The 22,418-nt window shown below is 35.1% G+C and overlaps 2 protein-coding genes across 3 annotated transcripts in view; one reads left to right on the top strand and one right to left on the bottom strand.

Annotated features, from left to right (window-relative positions):
* LOC121380502 (potassium voltage-gated channel subfamily A member 2-like) overlaps positions 1-12,521 on the bottom strand; it is a 48,509-nt gene extending 35,988 nt beyond the window's left edge. The window contains exons 1-2 of one of the 2 annotated variants that reach the window (XM_041509331.1): positions 10,232-12,521; positions 9,143-9,730 (exon numbers count right to left, since the gene is read on the bottom strand). In XM_041509331.1, coding sequence (XP_041365265.1) covers positions 9,693-9,730; positions 10,232-11,735 — 1,542 coding nt within the window. In that variant the 5' untranslated portion in view covers positions 11,736-12,521 and the 3' untranslated portion in view covers positions 9,143-9,692. Of the gene's footprint in view, positions 1-9,142 lie in introns of both variants that reach the window. The other variant, XM_041509330.1, reaches the window with a different exon arrangement.
* Positions 12,522-12,655: 134 nt separating this feature from the next.
* LOC121380503 (U1 small nuclear ribonucleoprotein 70 kDa-like) overlaps positions 12,656-22,418 on the top strand; it is a 100,835-nt gene continuing 91,072 nt past the window's right edge. The window contains exon 1 of the mRNA XM_041509332.1: positions 12,656-12,946. Within this exon, the coding sequence (XP_041365266.1) occupies positions 12,803-12,946 (144 nt within the window). The 5' untranslated portion in view covers positions 12,656-12,802. The remainder of the gene's footprint in view (positions 12,947-22,418) is intronic.

Here is a 22,418-nt window from a genome sequence, read left to right as displayed (position 1 = left end):
GCACACCTGAGATGCTTGGGTCATATTCACGAACCACCACCTCCTCAGAACCAGTGTTTTTTTCCATTCCAACTATCCTAATCATGTTTGTTGTACATAATAATGAAATTCAAGACAAGTTGATTCCTATATATGTTTAGCTGCACGTTCATCAAACCATCTAACACTGAATAGGTATATATATAACTGTGTGCATAAAATTATGTGAACAGTACATATTGTCATTAAAAAATCAAATGGTCTGCATCAGTGTATACATGTCATAATTACACTTCTATAGTACTACTACTGAAACTTTTTAATAAACTATAACTCCATTCCTGAAAGGGAAAAGAAGTCAGACTACACTAATGAACCAAACAACATAAAATTAGAAGAAAACATTATTGGTTTATTGGTTCATTTTTGAACATATGTCTGCATTTACATGTACCAATTACTTCATAAATTAGTAAATGCTTGGTTTTCACTCACCATAGCATTTTGATGAGTGCGATTTTTCACTCACTTAAGCGTTTTGAGGTGTGCGATTTTTCACTCGCCTTTGTTTTTCAAAAGGCAAGGACTGAAACAGTGAAAATATGTTTTAAAGATTTTTCTGAACCGACAGACGAACGACAAAATCATCTGTGCCAAATTTTATGCCCTGCCGCGTCTGTGCTGGCACACACTAAAGACCTGACAAAAGAAGACAGAATATATTTTGACAGTGCATACAGGATTGAAAATTAACATGTAAACCATGGTCGCCAGCAGGGCCAGTTGAAAAAAAAATCTTACTGGCCCTTCTCAAATTCAACTAACCCTAAATTTTCACATTCAGATTCAACTGCATGCACAGCCAAATTCCAAACCTAGAATGTTCTTTGCTTCAGAAGGAAACTGATGAACTCACATGTAACTTCATATGAATAAAGTTAAAATTCTTATGAAAAGAAATCCAGTATAAATAAAAATGTTTCTTTACAAATTACCATTAAACAGGGCTTCTAGATTATGGTAGCCCCACTCCCATGGCTAGTGATATTCAATGTCGGGCTAGTAAATAACTACTACTGCCATGCCCGATGGCTATAGTGAACAACAAAATTGTCAAATGGTGCAATTAAGTCTTATTTTGTAAATATGAATATCCTGACCCTGACCCCACCCCCAACCTCCAGTGTTAGTGTTTTTTAAGCTCCGTCTCCTTTAGGTGACATATCTGATTATTACTATTATTTAGTAAAATTGTATAACTAAACTAAAGTAGGGCTAGTGAATATGTAATCGTGGTTAGTAAATTTTTTAATCAATGATCCTATTGCTAGTGATTTTTAAAAAGATTCTAGAAGCCCTGCATTAAATTATACATATTAAATCTCATTTTAATACAGGGGTGAAGAGAAAATGCTAGAACAGCCAAGGTATGCAGCTTGACTTGCATCGTCTCTGAAGCAAAACAATAAATAATGCAGTAAAAAGAGAGTAACGGTAGAACTGCACGTGTTTTAGTATATACATGTAAACTAGTCTGGGTGGCTAAAAAAAACAAAATCTGTGACAGAAAAACAAACAAAACATTTTACAAAAATATATGATATATCATATCCTATTACAAAGCATAAAAACATACTTATTGTTTATTACAGTAATATTTGGACGGTTACATCATTATTTAAGTTTTTGTGTCACTTTAGATATGATCTGTCATGCAGGGGCGGGACGTAGCCCAGTGGTAAAGTGTTCGCTTGATTCGCGGTCAGTCTAGGATCGATCCCTGTTGGTGAACCCACTGGGCTATTTCTCGTTCCAGCCAGTGCTCCACAACTGGTGTAACAAAGACAGTGGTATGTACTATCCTGTCTGTGGGATGGTGCATATAAAAGATCCCTTGCTGCTAATCGAATAGAGTAGCCCATGAAGTGGCGACAGTGGTCTTAACCATGTCTGACGCCATATAACCGTAAATAAAATGTGTTGAGTGCGTCGTTAAATAAAAACATTTCTTTCTTTCTTTAAAACAATATATACTACTCAAAACAAGTTAAGGGTCAGTATATACATGTATCTTACATCTGCAACTGTATTTTATAATAATCATCGTAATGAAAGTGACAATATTTTCACTGTTAAATTATTATGTGCCTGTGACTAATAAACCAATGCCACAAACACTATTCGATGCTAATATTTTTGGCACCAATGGTCTTACATGAAGCTATTCTCTTTGTATAGAAGGTTAATTTTACTGAACATGAAACACGTGCAAATGTTGTTGCACGTGTATAGTTTTAAATTGACATACAGTTAACACGTTAGCTTGGTACAAGTTTAAAAATCGGTATGCCTGTGACATTAGAAGATAGGGGTAGGGCTCTCGCCTGGCTTCAAGATGGACATTCGTAAAGAAATGTTGCACAAAGACGTAATGTTAGCCAAAGTGTCATTGGGCGGTTATGGCAGCCACAAATTCTCTACAAACACATCCCCCTTCTGGCCGGCCAAGATCAACAACAAATCGATAAGATCGGTACGAGATAATCTTCAAACTGCTACTGGTACCCAAGTGTCAGATCAAACCATTTGCAACCGTCTAAGAGAACAAAACTTGCGCAGTTGATGACAAGCAGTTCGCCCACCCCTTCTGCCATGCCATCGAGCCATCCGTCGCGAGTGGTGTACACGTCATCATCGCCGACTTCAACGTTCAACAATGTCACAGTGGTAGTGTAATGATCTGGGGAGGGATTTCTTTTCACCATAGGACTCCCCTTTACGTTGTGATGGGAAATCTGACTGGTGTTCGATACAGAGGTGAAATTCTTCGTCCTTTGGTAATCCCTGCACTTGGAACCATAGGCCCAAACTCCGTCCTACAGGATGACAATGCGCGGCCGCATACAGCCAGGGTGGCAACGGAGTTCTTACAGCAGCAAGGGGTCATACGTATGGATTGGCCGGCATATTCCCCTGACTTGTCACCAATAGAGGAGGCTTGGGATGAGTTGGGAAGATGACTACATGACAATTATGCCACTGTTAACAATCTCCAAGAATTGGCAGAACCTCCAAGCAGAATGGCAAGCAATCCCACACACCTTCTTCCAGAGGTTGGTCAGCAGCATGTGACGTCGTTGTACTGAATGTCTTCGAGCAAGAGGTGGTTTTACTTATTACTGAAATTGACCTCACTTCTGTGACTTTTTTTTTCCAACCTGTTCATTGTTAACGAGTTCTATCAAATACTGCACCATCTTTTAAAAAAAATTTTTTTCTTGATTCATGCATACACAACATTTGTATTCTGTAATAGTAAATGTAGACCCAGTGGTTTTCCGTTTTAAAAAGAACTATTTTCCGTTTCATGTTTTTGTAAATTCCGTTTCATTTCCGTTTCAGAATACAACGTGTAGGCCTAATTAACAATTTAAATAACACAAATTAACATAACAGGTAGACAATGCTGTTTACTTTTTACTTTTTCATAATTCTTGACAAAATATTAAATTTTTAAGTTTTAAAAGATGAAAAAAAATTAAAAGTACCTTTTGTCAAACATATCATATAAAAAAAAAATACCATTGGGTCTGTTTTATTTACTTTGTACGAAACTAAATCCAGGCTCCGAAAATTGACTGGTGTCGACATACATCGCTATTTGTTGTTAAATCAAAGTATAGGCCTTCATATTAGTAGTGAAAAATCAGAGCAAAGGTTATAGTTATAACAACTACATAAAGCATATTTGTCCAACAATTGAGTGCAGTTTTATTCAACGTGGCTTAGTGTTAACAAAACGTAAAAATCAGTCTTCCATGACAAACGTTAGCGACAAACCGCTGACTAAACTTATTCCTGAAGAAAGAAAAAAAAAACTCTGTCCCGTCTGCGCAGGCGCAACAGACTAAGCAGTGAACCAGTCCCAAGTTCAGCCAGCAAACGTTTTGCTAACGTTTGCGAAGTATTTAGTTCCCAACGTGGCCATTTGGTTTACGTTTTTCCGCTCGATCTGGCTGAATGTAGCACCGGTAAATACGACACTACGTGTTTGCCAATAGTACTGCACACGGGCCAATCGTCAGTTTTACAGTGTGTGGCAATAGTAAAATGGTATTAATTTTTTTAACTTCGTGGAAAATCTTAATTCCATTTCACAATGGGAATTCCGTCCGTTTTCCGCGATCACGGAAAATCACTGGGTCTATAAATGTACAGTACAATAAACTACTGACCCTTAACTTGTTTTGAGTAGTATATATGACGACAATCAATTAATTGACCTTTGAAATAAGCCCTGTAGTAATGGAAAATGCCATTGCTATTTTTATCTGTGTGCATCATGTGCTGTTGTTAATGTTAGTTAAAATTAGAAGATAAGATTTTGATTTTGTCCTAGAATAATGTAAGCTAATTAAATGTGATTCCTTTTACTATATCATTGAATAACAATTGTCAAATACTAGCTCTACTAGATAATTATGGCGTATCCAGTCCATTCCAATAAGCCGACGACTTCCAGATTAAAAAAATATATGCAATGTCTTCAATACATTTTGAGCTCTATTTTCAGAAAGACCCGGCCCTAAGCCACAGAAGCCGAGTGGTATTGTCAAAATATAGAGCATGTTCTATGTCATTTGCTTCTGTAGTTCGCGCCAACACAGACATTTTGTCACATTCAATTCAGTTTCAGTGTCTTTCTTTTTTAACTGGTACCATACTCGACAGACCCTAAAATCGATGGTCGCCCAACAGACTACCTTTGTAAAATTCTTAGTATCCCTTAGCTAATAAACATGTCGACCGTGCGACTGTTAATTTTCAACCGTGTGCTCAACTCAGCTACTGTGGTTTTGGACTGGGTCTTTCTAAAAATAAACCTCAAAACGTATTGCAAACACAGCATGTATTTTTTTAAATCTGGAAGCCATTGGCTTATTGGAATGGACTGGATACGTCATAATTATCTAGTAAATCTTCTTTTTGACAAATAAATTTTATTCAATGTTATGGTATAAATTAATCATATTTAAATTAAACATACACACTACTACATTTTACTGAGGCAGAACTATTAATTTTGAGGCTATTGTTTCGCTTGTGTCAAAAGGGAACCAATGATTTGGCAGGTAACTTCATAATGAATAAAAATACAATTCATATAAAAACATTAAGTTTTAAACCCATACCATCTCAAATAACATTGGGGGGGGGGGGGGGGGAGATATCAGTTTAAATTTTAAAAACATTCTTTACAAATTACCATCAAACTGCATAGGTTAAATCTTCTTTTCGGATACAAGTTTTAAGACAATTAATGGAACATCCAAGGTAATCTGAACGACAAACCGTAATACATGATCAGGGCCCATATTTATCAAGTCATAAAATAACTTAAGTCAGCTAAAAATACTAAAGTTTTTACTATTATGACTTAAGTTCCATAAAAAAAACCTTAAGGCTTAAGTCATATTTATCAACCAGAAAAAACTAAAATGATGCCAGTTTGGTATTGTTTACATTATATTTTTGGAAAAGTGAGTATGCAACTTAAATTTCACGGTAAAATGTAACAACTGTTGTTGTTTATGCATAGACTATTTTCTGTTTATATGAAATAGCGTAGCGGTGACTGTCATATTTTCAATATTGTTTTACCAAAATAAATTGGGGGTAAAGTTTACATAAAAAAACTTACCACTTACAGTTAAAACATTTGTAATACTAATACCACAAACTTACCCATTTAACTCGTACAAAATCCCAGTCAAATCCATATATGTTTGATGCATTTGAGTGTAACAAAACGGCACGCATGCCTTATGACAAGGTATAACTTGCGACATGACAACTGGGCATACATTTCTATAGTCCTTCCCAGCCTCCATGAACAATGAATTTTGTAAATAATTTCAGTTTGATTTGACGTAAGAAGAAAAGTAAAACTGTTTTGGAAATAACAACAAAAACCTACTTGTGTGTGCAATTAAATAATTTGCTTAGAAATAAATAACTTGTAGTACAAATGCCATAGTAAGAAAACAGCGCTTCCTGTGGGAAGGACTATAGCTAAACTACAATTCATGTAACTATATTATGACTAAAAATTAAACGGTTTTAAAACTAACAAAAAGCAGACATTTTATATTTAATTTCAATGTAGATATTTAGAAAATTAAATGTTTGTAGCAGAACGAATATTCTCGACATAATGAATATCCTCGACCTATCGAAAACCATCCCATTAGCAAACACAAAAAAGAAAAAAAGCTACTACTACTAGTACTACGCATGTTCATCGTTATTTAATTTCTCCATTGTAGTGTCAACTAGCAACAAAGCATGACTATGTTGTTTATTTGAGTTGTTAATATACCATGAAGTAATCAACGGTAACCATTATTGGTTGGTTGGTTGTAGATTCCTCAGCTATCGTCTTCGGAGCACCGCAGAAACTGTGTCAATCCACATTTGTCAAATCAATACATAAAATAATAATAAAACATATATGCTAACTACAGGAACTTTAAAACTATATACAGACCTTGCTTTTTAAGGTGCGCGGGTGCGATAACACTCGTATAGCACACGTAATTTCAATCTGACGAGTGTGAAAAACAGCGCAGTGGCTTCCATGGAGTAGTTAAACTGGTATTTCTCTTTGTTGAACAAATCGGTAAATACTGGTTTAATAGACAATATTGTAGACGTACCAGTCAAAATCCTATCAGAGCTACTCTGCCTATTTTATTTATTTTGGAGAATGATTTTTTCACTCACCTTAGGATATTGAGATGTCGATTTTCCACTCGCCTATAATTTTCAAAAACCAAGGACTGACTATATACAGGCCGAGATGAGCCCCATGAGGAATATTTGGTTAGCACTAATACATTAGTTAATTATTTCTTAAAACTACTATCTTAAAAGTCCAAGCTAAGCCACTTCAACGTTGCACATAATGCACACTATCATTGCATTTTTTTGGACCGGGTCATGTAGTGGTCAGGGTTTCTGCCAGAAGGTAAAATGGATATGGCGCCATACCCAATTTTTTTTTTTTAAAGTTAACATTTTGACAAAATTAATGACTCTTATCATTATTGTATGTTTTTCTTAAGCCTAACCCTAAATGTAACCCATTTTCATTGTGGAGGACGCCCCCCATAGCCCTTGTTGACTGTGGTTGCATTCAATAACATAGCGCCATACCCACAAATTTCTTTCTGGCAGAAACACTGGTGGTAAATACGGAAACGGTTCCGAAAACACACAACTGGTACTGATAACTGCAAAACCATATGGGTAACCGCATAAATGAACACACACAAAAAGTGTCCGCGTCCACAGCAAATATTTCGATAGCGTCTTTATTTATATAACAACACTGCATCATAATGTAAAACAATCTGAAATTCACGTCAAATAATTTCTGAATTTTCCTTAATCTTTAAGGCATAATACATGAAAATCACTTTCTAAGCAACTAATTTCGAGTAGATTCCATTTACGCGTCTCCTCATGTGTGTCTACATATTCGACCATTCTACGGACAGCTTACGGATAGGGAAATTCAGCAATCTGAGTCACGATAGTCGGGTTTTTTTTTATGGTAGTGACAAGGAGGGTGGGGAGAAGAAGGTATGGTAAATTTAGATTTGTAAACACATTTATTTTTTCATTTATGATCTACCTATGTTGAAACATTGAAAAAAACCCATTGAAATATTATAGATATATGTCATATATATATATAAACAGAACAAACAACAATAAACAAACAAACAAAAACAAAAAAGAGAAGAAAAACAACAATTTGAAAATTTATGAAAACTAAGCATGCCTATTATTAACTGTATATATGTTTTCATTCAGTATATTCAAGGCAATGATTTACTTGTGAAACAGACTATACTCAGTCTACGTCATGTGATCAGCTGTAGTTTGGCAGCCATGATGATTGTTGTGTTCGGTGTCACTCGGAGGGAAATTCGAAATATACTTCGGTTCGGTGTTTACGTTAATAGTAAAATTAAAACATTGATTTCATTTATGGATTCATAAATTACAATAAGGTATGTATTGCAGCTTTTATATATAACAATGTATAAGTGCTTTGTTGTGTGCCTTTACTACATTAATTAAATATTTTATTCAGTGGAAGTGTTATCTATCTACTTTATACATAGATCTGTTGTTTTGATACTTTTTTTTTAATTAATTAAATTAACACTATTTGTATTTCAAAAAATATTGCTGTTATTAGAAGGAAAAATATAATTAATGAAAACATTTCTAAATTTAATAATAAAATTAGTTTTTATGCACATTACCGTATCTTATTTTTATTTATTTAATTAATTCCCCCCACACCCCAATATAATGTATTTCTACCTTTTTTTTCAAAAAAAAGAAGAGTTCCACTGGATGTTTAATTAAATTATATGAAAATTTAAATACTTCCTCAACGACCACTGACGTAAGTTTTTTTCTCGGACTTACTTAAGTTTTTCTTAAGTTGTTTGATGAATACCAAGTTATGTTTTTGACTTAGATACGTCAATTTCAAAAAAATTAAGTTCTTTGATAAATACGGGCCCATGCAGAACCATATCTCTGCACAATGCAGAATTAAATGGGCATTTTGCAAACAGTGGATAATTCCATGGATCTTCAACTAGTGCCTAATCTATATCTGAAAGCCACTTCTGAGGAATTCCTCTACTGGAGATTTTTCCCCCCTTAAATCATCACAAAGTTTATTTCATCTCTCTTGCATCACCACAAAGAGGACTGCCACTCCCAGACTAGCTTACTTAAGCACGCGCAGTTCTAACTTTGGTCTCAATCTTTGCACTGCATTATCTTTTACTTCAGAGACAATTCAAGTCAAGCTACAAACCTTGGCTGTTCTAGCATTTTGTCTTCATCCCTGTATTAAAATAAGATTTAATCTGTATAATTTAATGACAATTTGTAAAGGAACATTTTTATTTATACTGGATTTCTTTTTCAATTATTTCTTTATGAGTTGGCATTAAGTTTTTCAAAGCACAAAAAGTGCTGTGAAAAGTTTAAAACACTGTACAAATCTTCACAACACTGCCGATTGCCAGGGTTGCAGAAGTAGATTACTATTTAAATAAAAATGAAAACTTACCAGTCTCTTCACATTTCCAGTTGTCTTCAAGACACTTAGTGGCATGCCACCTTAGAAGCACCAACAGCATCAGCATTAGAATGCAAAGATGAGATAACTGGATCACTCTTCAAGTTGATTTGAAGTCAACAGCTAGAAATTTTCACGCTGGTCACATACATCAATAACTTCCTTCTCTGTCTCCTTCAGCACTCGTATATATAAACACAACTGATTTTTCCATCAAGTATAGTCCAGTCTTTTAGCCATTAAATTGTTGGGGTTTTATTTAATGTTCTTGCCTGTGGCATAAATTAAATGATTACAACAGTTTTGTGGACTTTTTAGAACTAAGATCAGTGCTAAAACAATTTTAATTAGTTAAGTAAGAAAGAACTGTTGCAAAAATCATGATAGGTACGTACTAAGGTAGTCAGTGTGCATAGGTAAAAGTGTGAGCTAGCTATATGAAGTATTTCAGTTTCAATACTGACCAAATTGCAAAAAGAAATTATTGTTGTCCGCTCGACTGTACAAGTAGTGAAGTAGTAACAATGTCAGATAATTCAAACTACTTTCTCCTCTTTTCCTCTGTACTTATGCCTGTGTCTGCAATGTATATAGATAGTGTGAAGTTTTATCATCAGTACATTTTACCTGTAGTTCTTAGAAAATGTTCATATGTACACTGAAATTTTTTTTTAAATTAATATTTCCAGTTTTGTGTGTGTGTGTGTGTGCCTGCAATGTATATAATGTGAATATTGCCAGTGTGCGTGTGTGTGTGCCTGTCTGTATGTCTAATCAATACTGCCATTTTTAATAGGGTTTGGCAATTTCTTTCAGTTTATCACATCAGGAATTCAATCCAACACCTTTGGGCTGGAATCACAAAGAACTAGACAAGTTGTAAGATTTGGCATAAATGGCAAGACAAAAACATGCATGTTTTTCACATAACTAGAGACATCTTACAATATAATTTTAAACACACCGTTCAATAATGAAACTGGGTTGGGGGTTTTTGGTTTTTTTAAATCTCCATACCAATTTGCTATCATACATCAGTCTCAATACTAAGACTATTGTTAGAAGGATTGTTCAGCTTACATGTGTGATTTTCTTTTGTTTTATCATTCAGTGTCAAACTGTGTCCTTCTTCCATTTCCATAATATCTGACCCACATTCAGAATCATCAGCCAGGGAGTCCTTTTTCGGTGGAAAATTCGGACAAGACTGAACATGATTGTAAGTGCCCTTATCATCATTTTCGGTTTCTCTGTGATAAAAATAGTTAAAGTTTGACACAATGACTGGTACAGGTAAAGCAATTGTCAGAACACCCGCAATTGCACACAGGGATCCAACTAGTTTCCCCCAAACACCGATTGGCCGCATATCTCCATACCCCACAGTTGTCATAGTGACTACAGCCCACCAAAATGCATCCGGAATACTTTTAAAATGTGACTGTTCTGCATCAGCTTCTGCAAAATAAACAGCACTGGAAAACAATATGACACCAATGAACAAAAAGAATATGAGAAGTCCAAGCTCCCTCATACTTGCTTTTAATGTTTGACCTAATATTTGAAGACCTTTTGAGTGTCTGGATAACTTAAAAATCCTAAAAACGCGTACAAGTCTGATCACCCTCAAAATAGCCAAAGACATTGCCTGACTATTACTCTTACTTTCATCTGCAATCACAGTACCAAGGGTAATAAAATATGGAATGATAGCTACTATGTCTATCGTATTCATGATATTCTTGAAGAATCCCAATTTCTCTGGACAAGAGGCAAATCGGACAAGTAATTCAAAAGTAAACCATATTATGCAACAAGTTTCAATAATGAAGAATGGTTCATTGAATTTCGGAATATCATCCTCCTCTATCGAAGGCTGAGTAGGTGCAAAACTTGTTTCATTTTCAGTGCCATTAACGACTCTGTAATGTTTGAATTCCGGTAATGTCTCCAAACAAAATATCACAATGGAGAGCAGAATTATGAGTACAGAAAATATCGCAATTAAACGAGCCGCAGTGGAACTTTCTGGGTATTCAAATAATAACCACACTCTACGCTGGAATTCATTTTGCGGAAGAGGCTTTTCTTCCTCCTTAATATATCCTTCATCATCACGATACTTTTCAAATGTCTCTTCCCCAAGTTCATAAAATTTGATCTCCTCAGAAAAAACATCAAGAGGCACATTTACCGGTCTTCGCAATCTTCCACCACTTTGATAGAAATAAAGAATTGCATCAAAACTTGGTCGGTTTCGGTCAAAAAAGTACTCATTTCTCAGAGGATCATAATACCTGTTCCTTTTGTGTGGATTTCCAAGCAAGGTGTCCGGAAACTGATTCAGAGTCTTGATTTGTGTCTCAAACCGTAGACCACTAACGTTGATCACTACACGTTCACAACACTCGTAGTCGCTTCCAGCTTGGGTGGTGGTGCCAAATCCCTCTCCCCCAGTTTCTGTGCCGATCTTTGGGTATGACCTGGAATTTGGAACATTAGTATGTGTAATATGTGTTCTTTGAGACATACCATAACCAGCTGGTCCCCCATTGCCCTCTAATCCTGCCATTGCTACTTCCATTATACTTGTCACATGTTGTTCCCCACACTAAAGCTTACCCAGCCTGTCAACACTACAGTGCATGGCTAAATGCAATCATACCAAACAGAGCACACACATGGAGAACACAGTTAACTGTGGTCTATACAGCTATTCACAAATTGATCACTTTATAATATTACTTATATCGGCAAACATGGCGGACGAAAATATTAGTATTACGGTTCCTGGCCCGGGAAACAAGTGAATCGATTTTATTGACGTCACACGTCAGTTTGCCTTCCCCGTTTACTTCCATTTGAAGACTATGGTAAACCGATGTTGCTATCACTGTCACCCGGAAAATGGCTCAGGTGACGCCGCACGAACCAAATTAACCACCACCACCTCCACCAACAATCCATTATAATTATCAGACATATTTGCACTGCAGTCCGAGTACCGATGTGAACCTCACTTGTTAGATTACCGACGTGAGCATAATACCACCGATACAAAATACTATTGGCTGGTGTGAAAGAGGATCTATCAAACAAGTCATTATGTTGATTGCCTCTGTAGATATCGTTCAAATCAAGTAACCATACTACATTCATTTATGAATTTCTTCTAACAATCATTCTCTGTATAAATGTATCTGAGTATTCCAAAATCAACGACGGGGGTGCTGATAAAACTGACTTTCGGGAATAATTATAGCCAATCGTACGGCCTTTGTGAAACGTAAATATAAAATCGTTTACATTTATAACTTTTTATGAGCGAAATAAAAAGGTTTTTTTTTTTTTTAATCTATTAAATATATTTCTTAATTTTAGTTTTATTTGTATCAACAAACTGGAAGAGTTCGCGGAATGAGCATCATTTCCTGCTGAAAAGAAATAGTACCCTATTCCAAAGTATACGTCCGTACAGTTGCTGTGTTGGACCAATGGCTTATTGATCCAATAAGCGTACATTTCGTGCACGAGGTAAATGGCCATGTGCGTTTCTCGCTTCTCGTACCCTTGAAAACAGTAGTAAAGTTTGTTGGACATACTGTGAATATTATCAAGTTATCAACTGTTGTTCGTACAGACTAAGACAAAATGACTCAGTATTTACCACCGAACCTTCTTGCATTGTTTGCTGCAAGGGATCCCATGAACTTTCTCCCACCAGTGGATAAATTGAGCCATGAAAAGAAGCGAATACCTTATGGTGGCATTGGCTGTTTATTGAAGGAATTTGAGGTAATATAAATAGTGCAGTGCATAAAACTAATAACTACGTTGTAGCAAGTGCGCTAATATTTGTCAGAATGAATGCTAAACAAAGAATTTTGACTTACAGTGTTTCCAAAATGGCGGACACCAGGGTCGCCATTGTCTGGGAACCGCGTTTGCACTTCAACGCATGGCATGTTGCTGAAACCGATATCTATATATAACGCACAACAAAATCGATTGAAAGTCGGTTGCTACAGCACCAGATCACCCACTAACATATAATGGCATAAGATAATCTGGTGTGTGATTCTATGGTTTTGCTGTGTATAGGTTTATATTCCTGGTGTTTGTATTACTATTAACCTTCTGTCTGACAACTGGATTAAATTTTACTAAAAACAATGTTGAGAGGATACAGATTTATAAATTTACTTATAAAATAATGTTCATTAAAGCATTTTTTGGCTTATATGTACAGTGCTGTCCAGTAGAGCTGCAACGATTCACTCATGTGTTCGGTGCACCGAATACAGGCTATCCATAATCCAGGATACATATTCGTTATTCAGTAGCCGAAGAACCGAATATATTAGTGTTTTTAAAAAAACTTTATTATTATTTATTAATTATGTAAATTTAGTAAGACCACAGTTTGTAAGCTATATGTACACACAGAAGTATTTAAGCAGTAGGCCTATGTTTTGGGGTTTTTCGTCTTGTTAATTTTCATTTTATTATAATTTTGTTTTTATTACTGACATTTAATTTTTAAATTTTCAGCATTTTAACATTCCAAAATTTAATGTTAAACACATCCTACTATTTAAATGCTATTTTTGACTTTTGTTCACTGGTGGGTTGCTTCATTCAAAAAGTCAGTAGTACAGTACTGGTAGATTCACTGTAATTATTGGTACTGATGAATATTTATTCATATTCGAAACCCCATATTTGTGATACATATTGTATTTGCCACTTGATGTATTCATTGCAGCTCTACTGTCCAGTGTATAGGTGCACTTCTGCAGTCAAAGACCATTTTTCGTGGTTAGGTAAATCAATGTCATTTTTAAAAATTCATTCATGAATGTGAGACAAGTTTGGTCTCATTTGAAAGGTTATTATCTTTAATATCAAATATTACATTTATCTTTTTTCAGTAGATGTTTTAGTCACTTATAATGCATCTTATGTATCAACAGGGCTCGAACTTAGATTTCATCACCCACAGAAATTAAAAAATAAAATTGCCTTCGGTGGCAGGGCCCACCAAAGGTATTTTGAGTATACCGACAGCAATTTTTTTAAAACTGACATTTGCAGCAAATAAACTTGAATGAAAGGTTATTTTTCTGTATGTACATGTAGTCATTTATGTCAATAAACTTAAACAAGAATTTATTATAAATGGAATCATGGACTACTAAGCATAAACGCTTTCCAGACAGTTCGTCCTCTGGACGTTTCGTCCACAGACGATTCACAGGGGACAATATTTCGAAATCTGAAGTAACCGGAAGTCAGTTAACGTGGTTTTTACCTAGGTAACCAATTGTTCGGTTACGTGCACTATATTTGCATAACCTGTGGGTTACCTGATCGGTTACATCAAAGTTACATTGAAATTATATTTTAAATACATAATTTTTAGCTCATACATAAAGTTAAAACAAAGTACAAAAGAAAACGTTTTATAAAACAGTTTCTTTAATGCTTGTAAAACAAAAGAAGTGACTTGTAGATGTGTCTTTTGTTTTCGTACGATCGTAGCGTTGTAGATCTATTTTATTATTATTATTATTATTCACCACTTGCCATCGGGATTGCAAAAAGTAATTTTTAGTTGCCCGAATCTAAAAACCACTGTCCTCGGGCATCGGGCCGCCATATTCTAGAACCTCTGTGCAGCTTGCAGAAGTTAACACTATTGTAAAAGGATTAAATATCAGCCTAGTACTGAAACAAAATAGATACATTTGGAGGAAAAATGCCCATTCCCTGGTGTATGATTAGAAATAACAAATAAAGGTTACCATCTGTCACTATGTAAAATTTAGTATACAGCAGATTAAAAAACAAACAAACAACAAATGTCCAGTTCCTCTGAACTATAAAACAGGCTACTCATTAGTGCATGATTAGATTGTTAGTATTTTTCAACTTTTGTGACATTTTTGTTTACGTTAAAACCGTTTTCAACCTTTGTAAAATTATAGGCAATCCAATATTATGTCTACATATATTCCTTTAGAGATAAAATAGCAGCAGTTAATTTAGGCGCCTTAGCGGTCCGTGCACATTTCTTTAAAACGTTTGGCTCGTCTCTATTCAAGTTGCAAGTTTGCGATCCCGATTGCAAATACACTATTGTCTACTGGTTTGCCGCGCATCAAGTACTAAAAATCAGTCTAAAACATTTGCAGGAATACTATTAGTGGGCAATTCCGTGGTAAAGTAAACCAATAGGTCATTTTTAGAAACTCGTTCCAAGTGAGACAAGTTTGGTATCATTTGAAAGGTTATTATTTCAAGTGTCAAATATTACATTAAAGGAAACATGTCACGAGACCATATTATAGCTCATTTTAAAAGCAAAATGATATAAAAAATAATATACAAATAAGTTTATAACAATAAAATACACGTAGTTAACTTAAAATGAAGAAATTATACCAATCACATGGCTGTTAACTGTCCGTCGTGAGACGGATTTCCGTCGTCAGAGAAACTGATTTTTTTTTTTTTTTAGTCTTTTGGGTTTTTTAAAATGAGAATCACTTAGGCCGTTTTCGGTTTCCGTAATGTCAACCCGATCACTTCGGCTGTTTTCTTTGCCCCACTGACACCCCCCCCCCCCCCCCCTCTTTAGGTACCTATTGGATGGGTATAATCTACCATACATTTTGTGGCCGATGAACGGCTCCATTCCCCTAACGTAAATTCCCAAACCAATATCAAACCTTTTCCCAATTACGACCCAGCGGTTTCCCAGTAAAGATTCCCAAAGTTGCTCTCATTGTGAACACTTGAACTCATAATTTTTTTTACAAATTTAGCTTTCGTTTGGTTTTCCGATTGATTACGAACACGTGACAAACAAGTCTGACCTGGATATGCAAATTAGGTGTATCTTGTTTTGATACAGTCTGTTGTATCGTAGTTTTTAGTAATAATGCCTACATTGTCTGATATTGCCTAATACAGTTTTGGTAGATGAATACAAGTTTTTGTTTTAATTCATCCATTTGCATCAACACATATTTGGGATCTATCGCAACACGTCCAATCCGCTATTTACATAGTCCGAACGGACGTAGGAAGTAAAGTATTGACTTAATGTGCACCCTGCACTATCATTTGCTGTGCTATTTTAAGCAGACGATCTTATTTTGTAAAAATGTGTGTACATATGTTTCGTACTTTTTTTTCAAATTTAATTTTTTTATTATTATTTTTTAAATCATTTTTGGTATGGTTTTTGTAATTAAAAAACCAACAAAAAATGTTACTACAATAGTTGTAAATTAAGTGAAAAAAACCCACCTTTAATTTAAATGTGCTACTCACTCCCTTTGAAGTAATGGCCGTACCCGATGTCACATCATGTGACGAACAGCACGTGCGAGTTTGAACACTGTTACAATGTAATAGTTCTGCTGGGAGATATTAGATTGCGTATTAAAGATATTGAAACTTAATAAAGTTGATCCAGTCAAATATAACATTTACTGACCAGCGGTATGTTACTTCTTTATTATATATGATTGAATAATGGGATCATTTGAGAACAACACAACGTGCACTAAGGAGTGTGGGAATTATGGGATGTGACAAAACGTGGTGGGGGGGTGGGGGTTATTGTGCAACGTAATGTTAATTCATAAAGTAAAATGCAACCAGTCATTACCATTTTATTTTAACATATATGTATTACTAAAGAACCCAAAGTAAAATATGACCCGGTCACAAAACGTTACAAGGGGAGAGGGGTATTGAAACGCAAGATTTTGCGTTATGTATTGTTAAATGACACAAAGATCAACAAAGGACTATTCAACATTAGCGTAATGCAGTATCTTTTACCTCAACTTTTAACGACCCCCTCCCCCACCCATAATGAATTTGCAATAACACAAGGGCCACCCGATGTAAATGTATTTGAATATTTTATTTGCCGTCCATCAGCTAGCGGTCAAGCCTAAATAAATAATATCGGGTAATAATGCAGGCCCCCCCCCCAATTCCGGGAAATGTTTACCTTTTCGCTTATTAATAACTTAAAAAAGGTTCCTGTCATATCCACTACACAAGTGCCCCGCAACACTTCATCTTTTCACCAAACATTGAAGACGGGAGTACCGAATTCTTAGAGGTAAATATGACTTTTTAATCTATGTATACTAGAGTAGATAAAGTACAGTTCCTTTAGGATAAGGGGAACTGGCCCAAACTTTATCTACATTCTTTCCTCTTTTTATATATATATATTTTTTTACATTACAAATTCCACTCAACCTTTTTATTTTCACTCTCAAATAGAGTATTAGAAATTAGCAAGAAAAATTAGGCAGAGTTACATCCCCTAACCGCGTTCCAGTTCCAGCGCGTTCCGCTAACAGCTGGCATGGCCGATGACCACAGTTGTTTGTGAATCTTCAGCTGAGATTTATGCATGCCAGCCCCTGGCATCATAGGTGTCCCCATCTATGCTTTAAAAATAAAGAATTAGTTATTACGTCTTGTTATAATTAACCATGTGTTAATATAGGAGATGAATCTAGCGAGCTGTCATCCACCCTGATTGTTTTGGTTTTCAAAGCTGCAATCTCGCTTCACATTAATTATCATAATTTCATTTAAACGTACAAACACAGTTTTAATTAATTGTGTGTGACAATAACAGTTGTAACAGTTAGATAATAGAAACATGTTTATAGTGAACACATTTTTTCATACTATGGAATTTACTACAAGTTATTTATTTCTGAGCCACTTGTTTTCTAAATTAAATAACAATAGTATATTTTTGCTATTTCCAAAACACTTATTTTTAGTTTTACGTGAAACCAAATTCTGTTTTCATTACTAGTCAATTTTTACAATTTAGCAAAATTTTCAGACCCTATGCTAATTCCGCAACTCTACTCTTATTGGTTTTTAAGAAAAATTCCACACCCTATGCTAATTCCGCACCCTACTTTTAATTGATTTGAGACAAATTTCCAGACCCTATGCTTATTCAGCCCCTATGTTTATTAGGCACTCGAGAGTAACTGGTTGTAAAATGTTACTGAGATGCAATGTTAATTTTATATGGTTGATTAAAAAATATAAAAACAATTACTGAATATGTAACAATTGCCATGCTACTGTGGTGCTGTTATAGTGTACGTCCGACACCATATACGTCCAACACCATAAAGCATGTTTATTTTTTCCAATTTTGAAGCAAAGTATTGATATTTATGCAATGCCAGTATGATTTTAGGAGACATTTTTTTATAACTAGAGCCAATTATGAATACCAGTATTAATTTTTTAACCGTATAAGTGGATTAAGAGGAATTTATCAAAGTGTGCATACGGCAGCTTCCCACCAAAAGTGTTGATTATGTTTTAAAAGGTAAAAGTTATACTTGCAGCTAACTGTTCATCTCCATAATAAAATAACAAACCCAGTAATTGCATTTAATGCCAGAATTATACAAATTGGAACATTTGTAGAGGATCACAGCTAACATGATAAATGTGGCATCACATTTGACTGCGGAAACCACTTTTACATTCATTGGCAGCACTTTACTATTTTGAAATTTTTTAGTTAATTTTACAGAGATTATGTGTGGGATCAATAAATATAAAGTTATTTATCACAAATAAATGCAAAAATATTAAAATATATCTCTAGCACCTTGTTCAGGTCCCTAGTTACTGGGGGCTGCCACATCTTATATGCCTTTAATTTTAGAATAATGAAATTTTTCTGTGGTGCTGTCATCTTATAGTCATACATGTAGCTAGTGGCAATTTTTCTTGTCACTTGTCATTTGTAGGTGTACACTAGTCACAAGGTGGCCACTTTGCCCCCCACCCCACCCCATGTAGTCATAGGTGTTACTCTTAATTTGCACTGAACTAGTTAAGTTTATGGCTAATATTTAAGATTTTTTTCAAAACAGAGAAAAAAAACCATGGCCAAGAGGGGGGTTCATCCCCACCCTCTGAACCCCCTCCTGTGATGCACATGGTAACTGTTTTTAATTTTTTTCAAACAAAAATAATAAATCCTAGCTCAAACTGTGTTTTTGTTTTTAATATCATCTTGTTTGTTAATTATAATGACTGTTTTACAAAATTTGTAAAGTTGTATTTCGCACAAATACATCCGACACCAATTTTTTTTTACGTCTGACACTAATCATGTTTATCTCTATTGTTTTAGTGTGTGATTAAAAGACAAAGTTTTTACATCTGATATACAGATAAACATCTACTCTATAGGAATAGGACACAATATTTCTAATATGCCCTCACACGTCAGAGAATTAGACATAACCATGTGTGGGTGAAAAATTGCAGTTTGTGTGCATACGTCTGACACCATGCATATTTTCCTCTGTACACTTAAAGCGACATACAGATGGAATAAAGTTTATATATACCGTATATCTTCGCCTGTAAGTCGATCTCGGCTATAAGTCGAGTCCCTAATTTCAAGCCCTGAAAACATATTTTTTTTATTGACCCGTTTATAAGTCGACCCATGAAAAACAACTTATAAATATTGAAGTATTTCTTATTTTCAGCACATGAGAACAATAATGTACAATATTTGAACAAATGAAAATTATTTTACAAACTTTGGTTTTAACGTTTTGTACATCGCAAACAAGTAACATAGCATCAAAACAAAATATTCCCTTAGTAGATAGTGAAAGCTGTTTGGCTGTTACCGTATGGCACTGTACAGCATGGTTTTGTGCACAGACAACAACTTTATTTATAAACACTGACAACAGATCACTACAATAAAATTGAAAGTATCAGTTAATCACATGTTTTGCCGCCATATTAATACATGTAAGGAGGATAACTCTGGAAAGTACACTGGTTTTTATGTATGTCCCTATTGCTCCAGTGAACTGCAGATATCAGTCTAAGCTGAAGTTAATCACCAACAAAACATTGTTTGAACAACCATTAATGCCAGTGACCAGATTTCAAAATAAACTCCGGCAACAGGTAGTTAGTATTGTTGACATTTTTGCTATTAGTGATGACTGTTATTTTAACTAAGTGGACTGTTCTCTTGGCATGCGAGTGAGATCACACGCCATTTTGCATAACCAAAACCGTTCTAATGTCTAAAAAAAGGGTTATTAAAAAACAAATGTGTCAAATTAACATATTTGAGTATAAATACAGGGCAAATTTCAACAATAAAACTTGTAAAATAATCCCCAAAACGGTAATATTTTTGGGTGAAATGTTTTTACCTTCTTATAAGTCGACCCCCCAAGTTATAAAATAATGTTTGGGTGAAAAAAATTTGACTTATAGGCGAAGATATACGGTAATAATGGTACCCTAGTTATAATGTATGACAATAAAAAGTTGTGGAACTTTTTGTTCATTTATTTAATGTCTGAAATGTACGTCCGATACCATGGCATTGCCCTAGTATGTCTGCATGAATAAATTTCCAGTAATCATGAAGTCTGCAGTTTTTAATTTCTGAACGTCTACAGGTCACGACGTAACCGATTTGCGGTTCGCGTAAATTTAATTTTGCATAACCGACACACGAACAGAACAGCGGTTCGCATTAAATATTGTGCCCTGGATTCGTCCACCGTACAGTTCATCCACGTACAATTCTCCACCCACCTCGGACAATTCGTCTGCTCGATTACAACATTTAAACCAATAAATCTAAAATGTTACTTCTTAGCCATTGAAATGGTTAATTATTTTCGTTTTGTTGTAAACTACTAGTATATTAAACAAACACAATTTTAGTGGCACTATCAACATGTTATTGTCTGTCTGTGTCCATTATACATGGTTCGCGCGGTCTTGAAAAATGCTTGAGTTTAGGAGTTTGAAATGAAAAGTGCTTATTTTAACTTTTTGGGGAAATAGTCCTTGAAAAGTGCAAAAGTGCCTCGTTTTGAGAACTGCAAACAATAGTCAGGCGAGACGACACGGAATCACTTTGATTTTGAAGTTTTTGCAAGCACATGTTCAAATTTAAACATGCCTAGTGGAAAGTGTGTTTTTAACAAAACGTGGTCGAAAATATGTGTGGATCAGAGAGAGTAAGGACGTATGAAAAAGGCCGTGTGTTCCTGTTGTCACAAGGATATTAACATTGGCACCATGGGCGAGAGCGCACTCAAATCGCACAAAACACAGAAAAAACAAAGCGGATACTGCAAGCTTCAGCATAACTCAGTTATTCAAGTCTGAGAAAGTGTCAAGTGCCGAATCTGAGAATAAACCCAACGCCATCGGCGACTATATCAGTAACTGGGGGTTTGTATTTATGGTAATTGAAAACATAAGGTAGGTCTGTGAAAAGTCCTTGAATTTTATTGGTCCTTGCCTGTATGAACCATGTTGTAGTACTTTATTGATATGTTGTTATTCAAATTGCTCTTCAGTTACACCTACAATTCTGACATACTATTTCAAAAACAAAGCTAGTAACTAAACTCTTGCTAAATTAAGATTTCTACATTGCGATTGCTGTATTACCGTACACATTTTGTCCACACGCTCGTACATGATTTTCGATGTTTCCACTAGGAAGTTTGCGTCGGAAGATAATAGTCAATGCGCAACAGATGAACATTTTGTCATTTATGTCAAAAATACCATAACGTGACGTTTGAAGTAACCAACTAATAAACAACGATATTATCTCCATTCTGCTACTAAGTTCTAGCCAAGTTCTATCATCTGTTACATCCATAAAATCATAAGACATCCTTAAGGGGTGCGTATTGCCCCGCCCTCCCCTACATGTATGCATGTGCTTTGTGACTAAAAACACGAATAAAATAAAAATTTCTTTTTCATTTTATTAAGCATCAACATCAAATGTGCATTCAACTGTAAATGTCATTTATTAACTATAATAGACTGTCTATCAAATTGTCCCCATCATACTTGGTAACCCACCTTCTGCCGTCCGTACATTTACTTAGTCCGTGGACAAAATATACGGTAAATAACTAATACAAAAACAATTATAGTGGACGAATTGTCCAAGAACAATTTTTAGTTGAGGACGAATCGTCTCGAGTTCAACAGTGGACGAAACATCCAGAGGACGAATCATCTACATCCCGCATAAACTATCATTTAACGGAACCTGGTATTTTCCCAAGTTGCCCAAGATTTCGGTCAATACAGGGTATAATCTACCATACATTTTGTGGTCGGTGAACGGCCCCATTCCCCTAATGTAAATTTCCAATCAAAGACCAAACTT

The sequence above is a fragment of the Gigantopelta aegis genome, chromosome 9 (assembly GCF_016097555.1).
Source record: "Gigantopelta aegis isolate Gae_Host chromosome 9, Gae_host_genome, whole genome shotgun sequence".
In the NCBI taxonomy this organism is placed as follows: domain Eukaryota; kingdom Metazoa; phylum Mollusca; class Gastropoda; order Neomphalida; family Peltospiridae; genus Gigantopelta; species Gigantopelta aegis.
The sequence above is the reverse complement of the archived record's forward strand: the minus strand, read 5'-3'. Positions and strand labels throughout refer to the sequence as shown.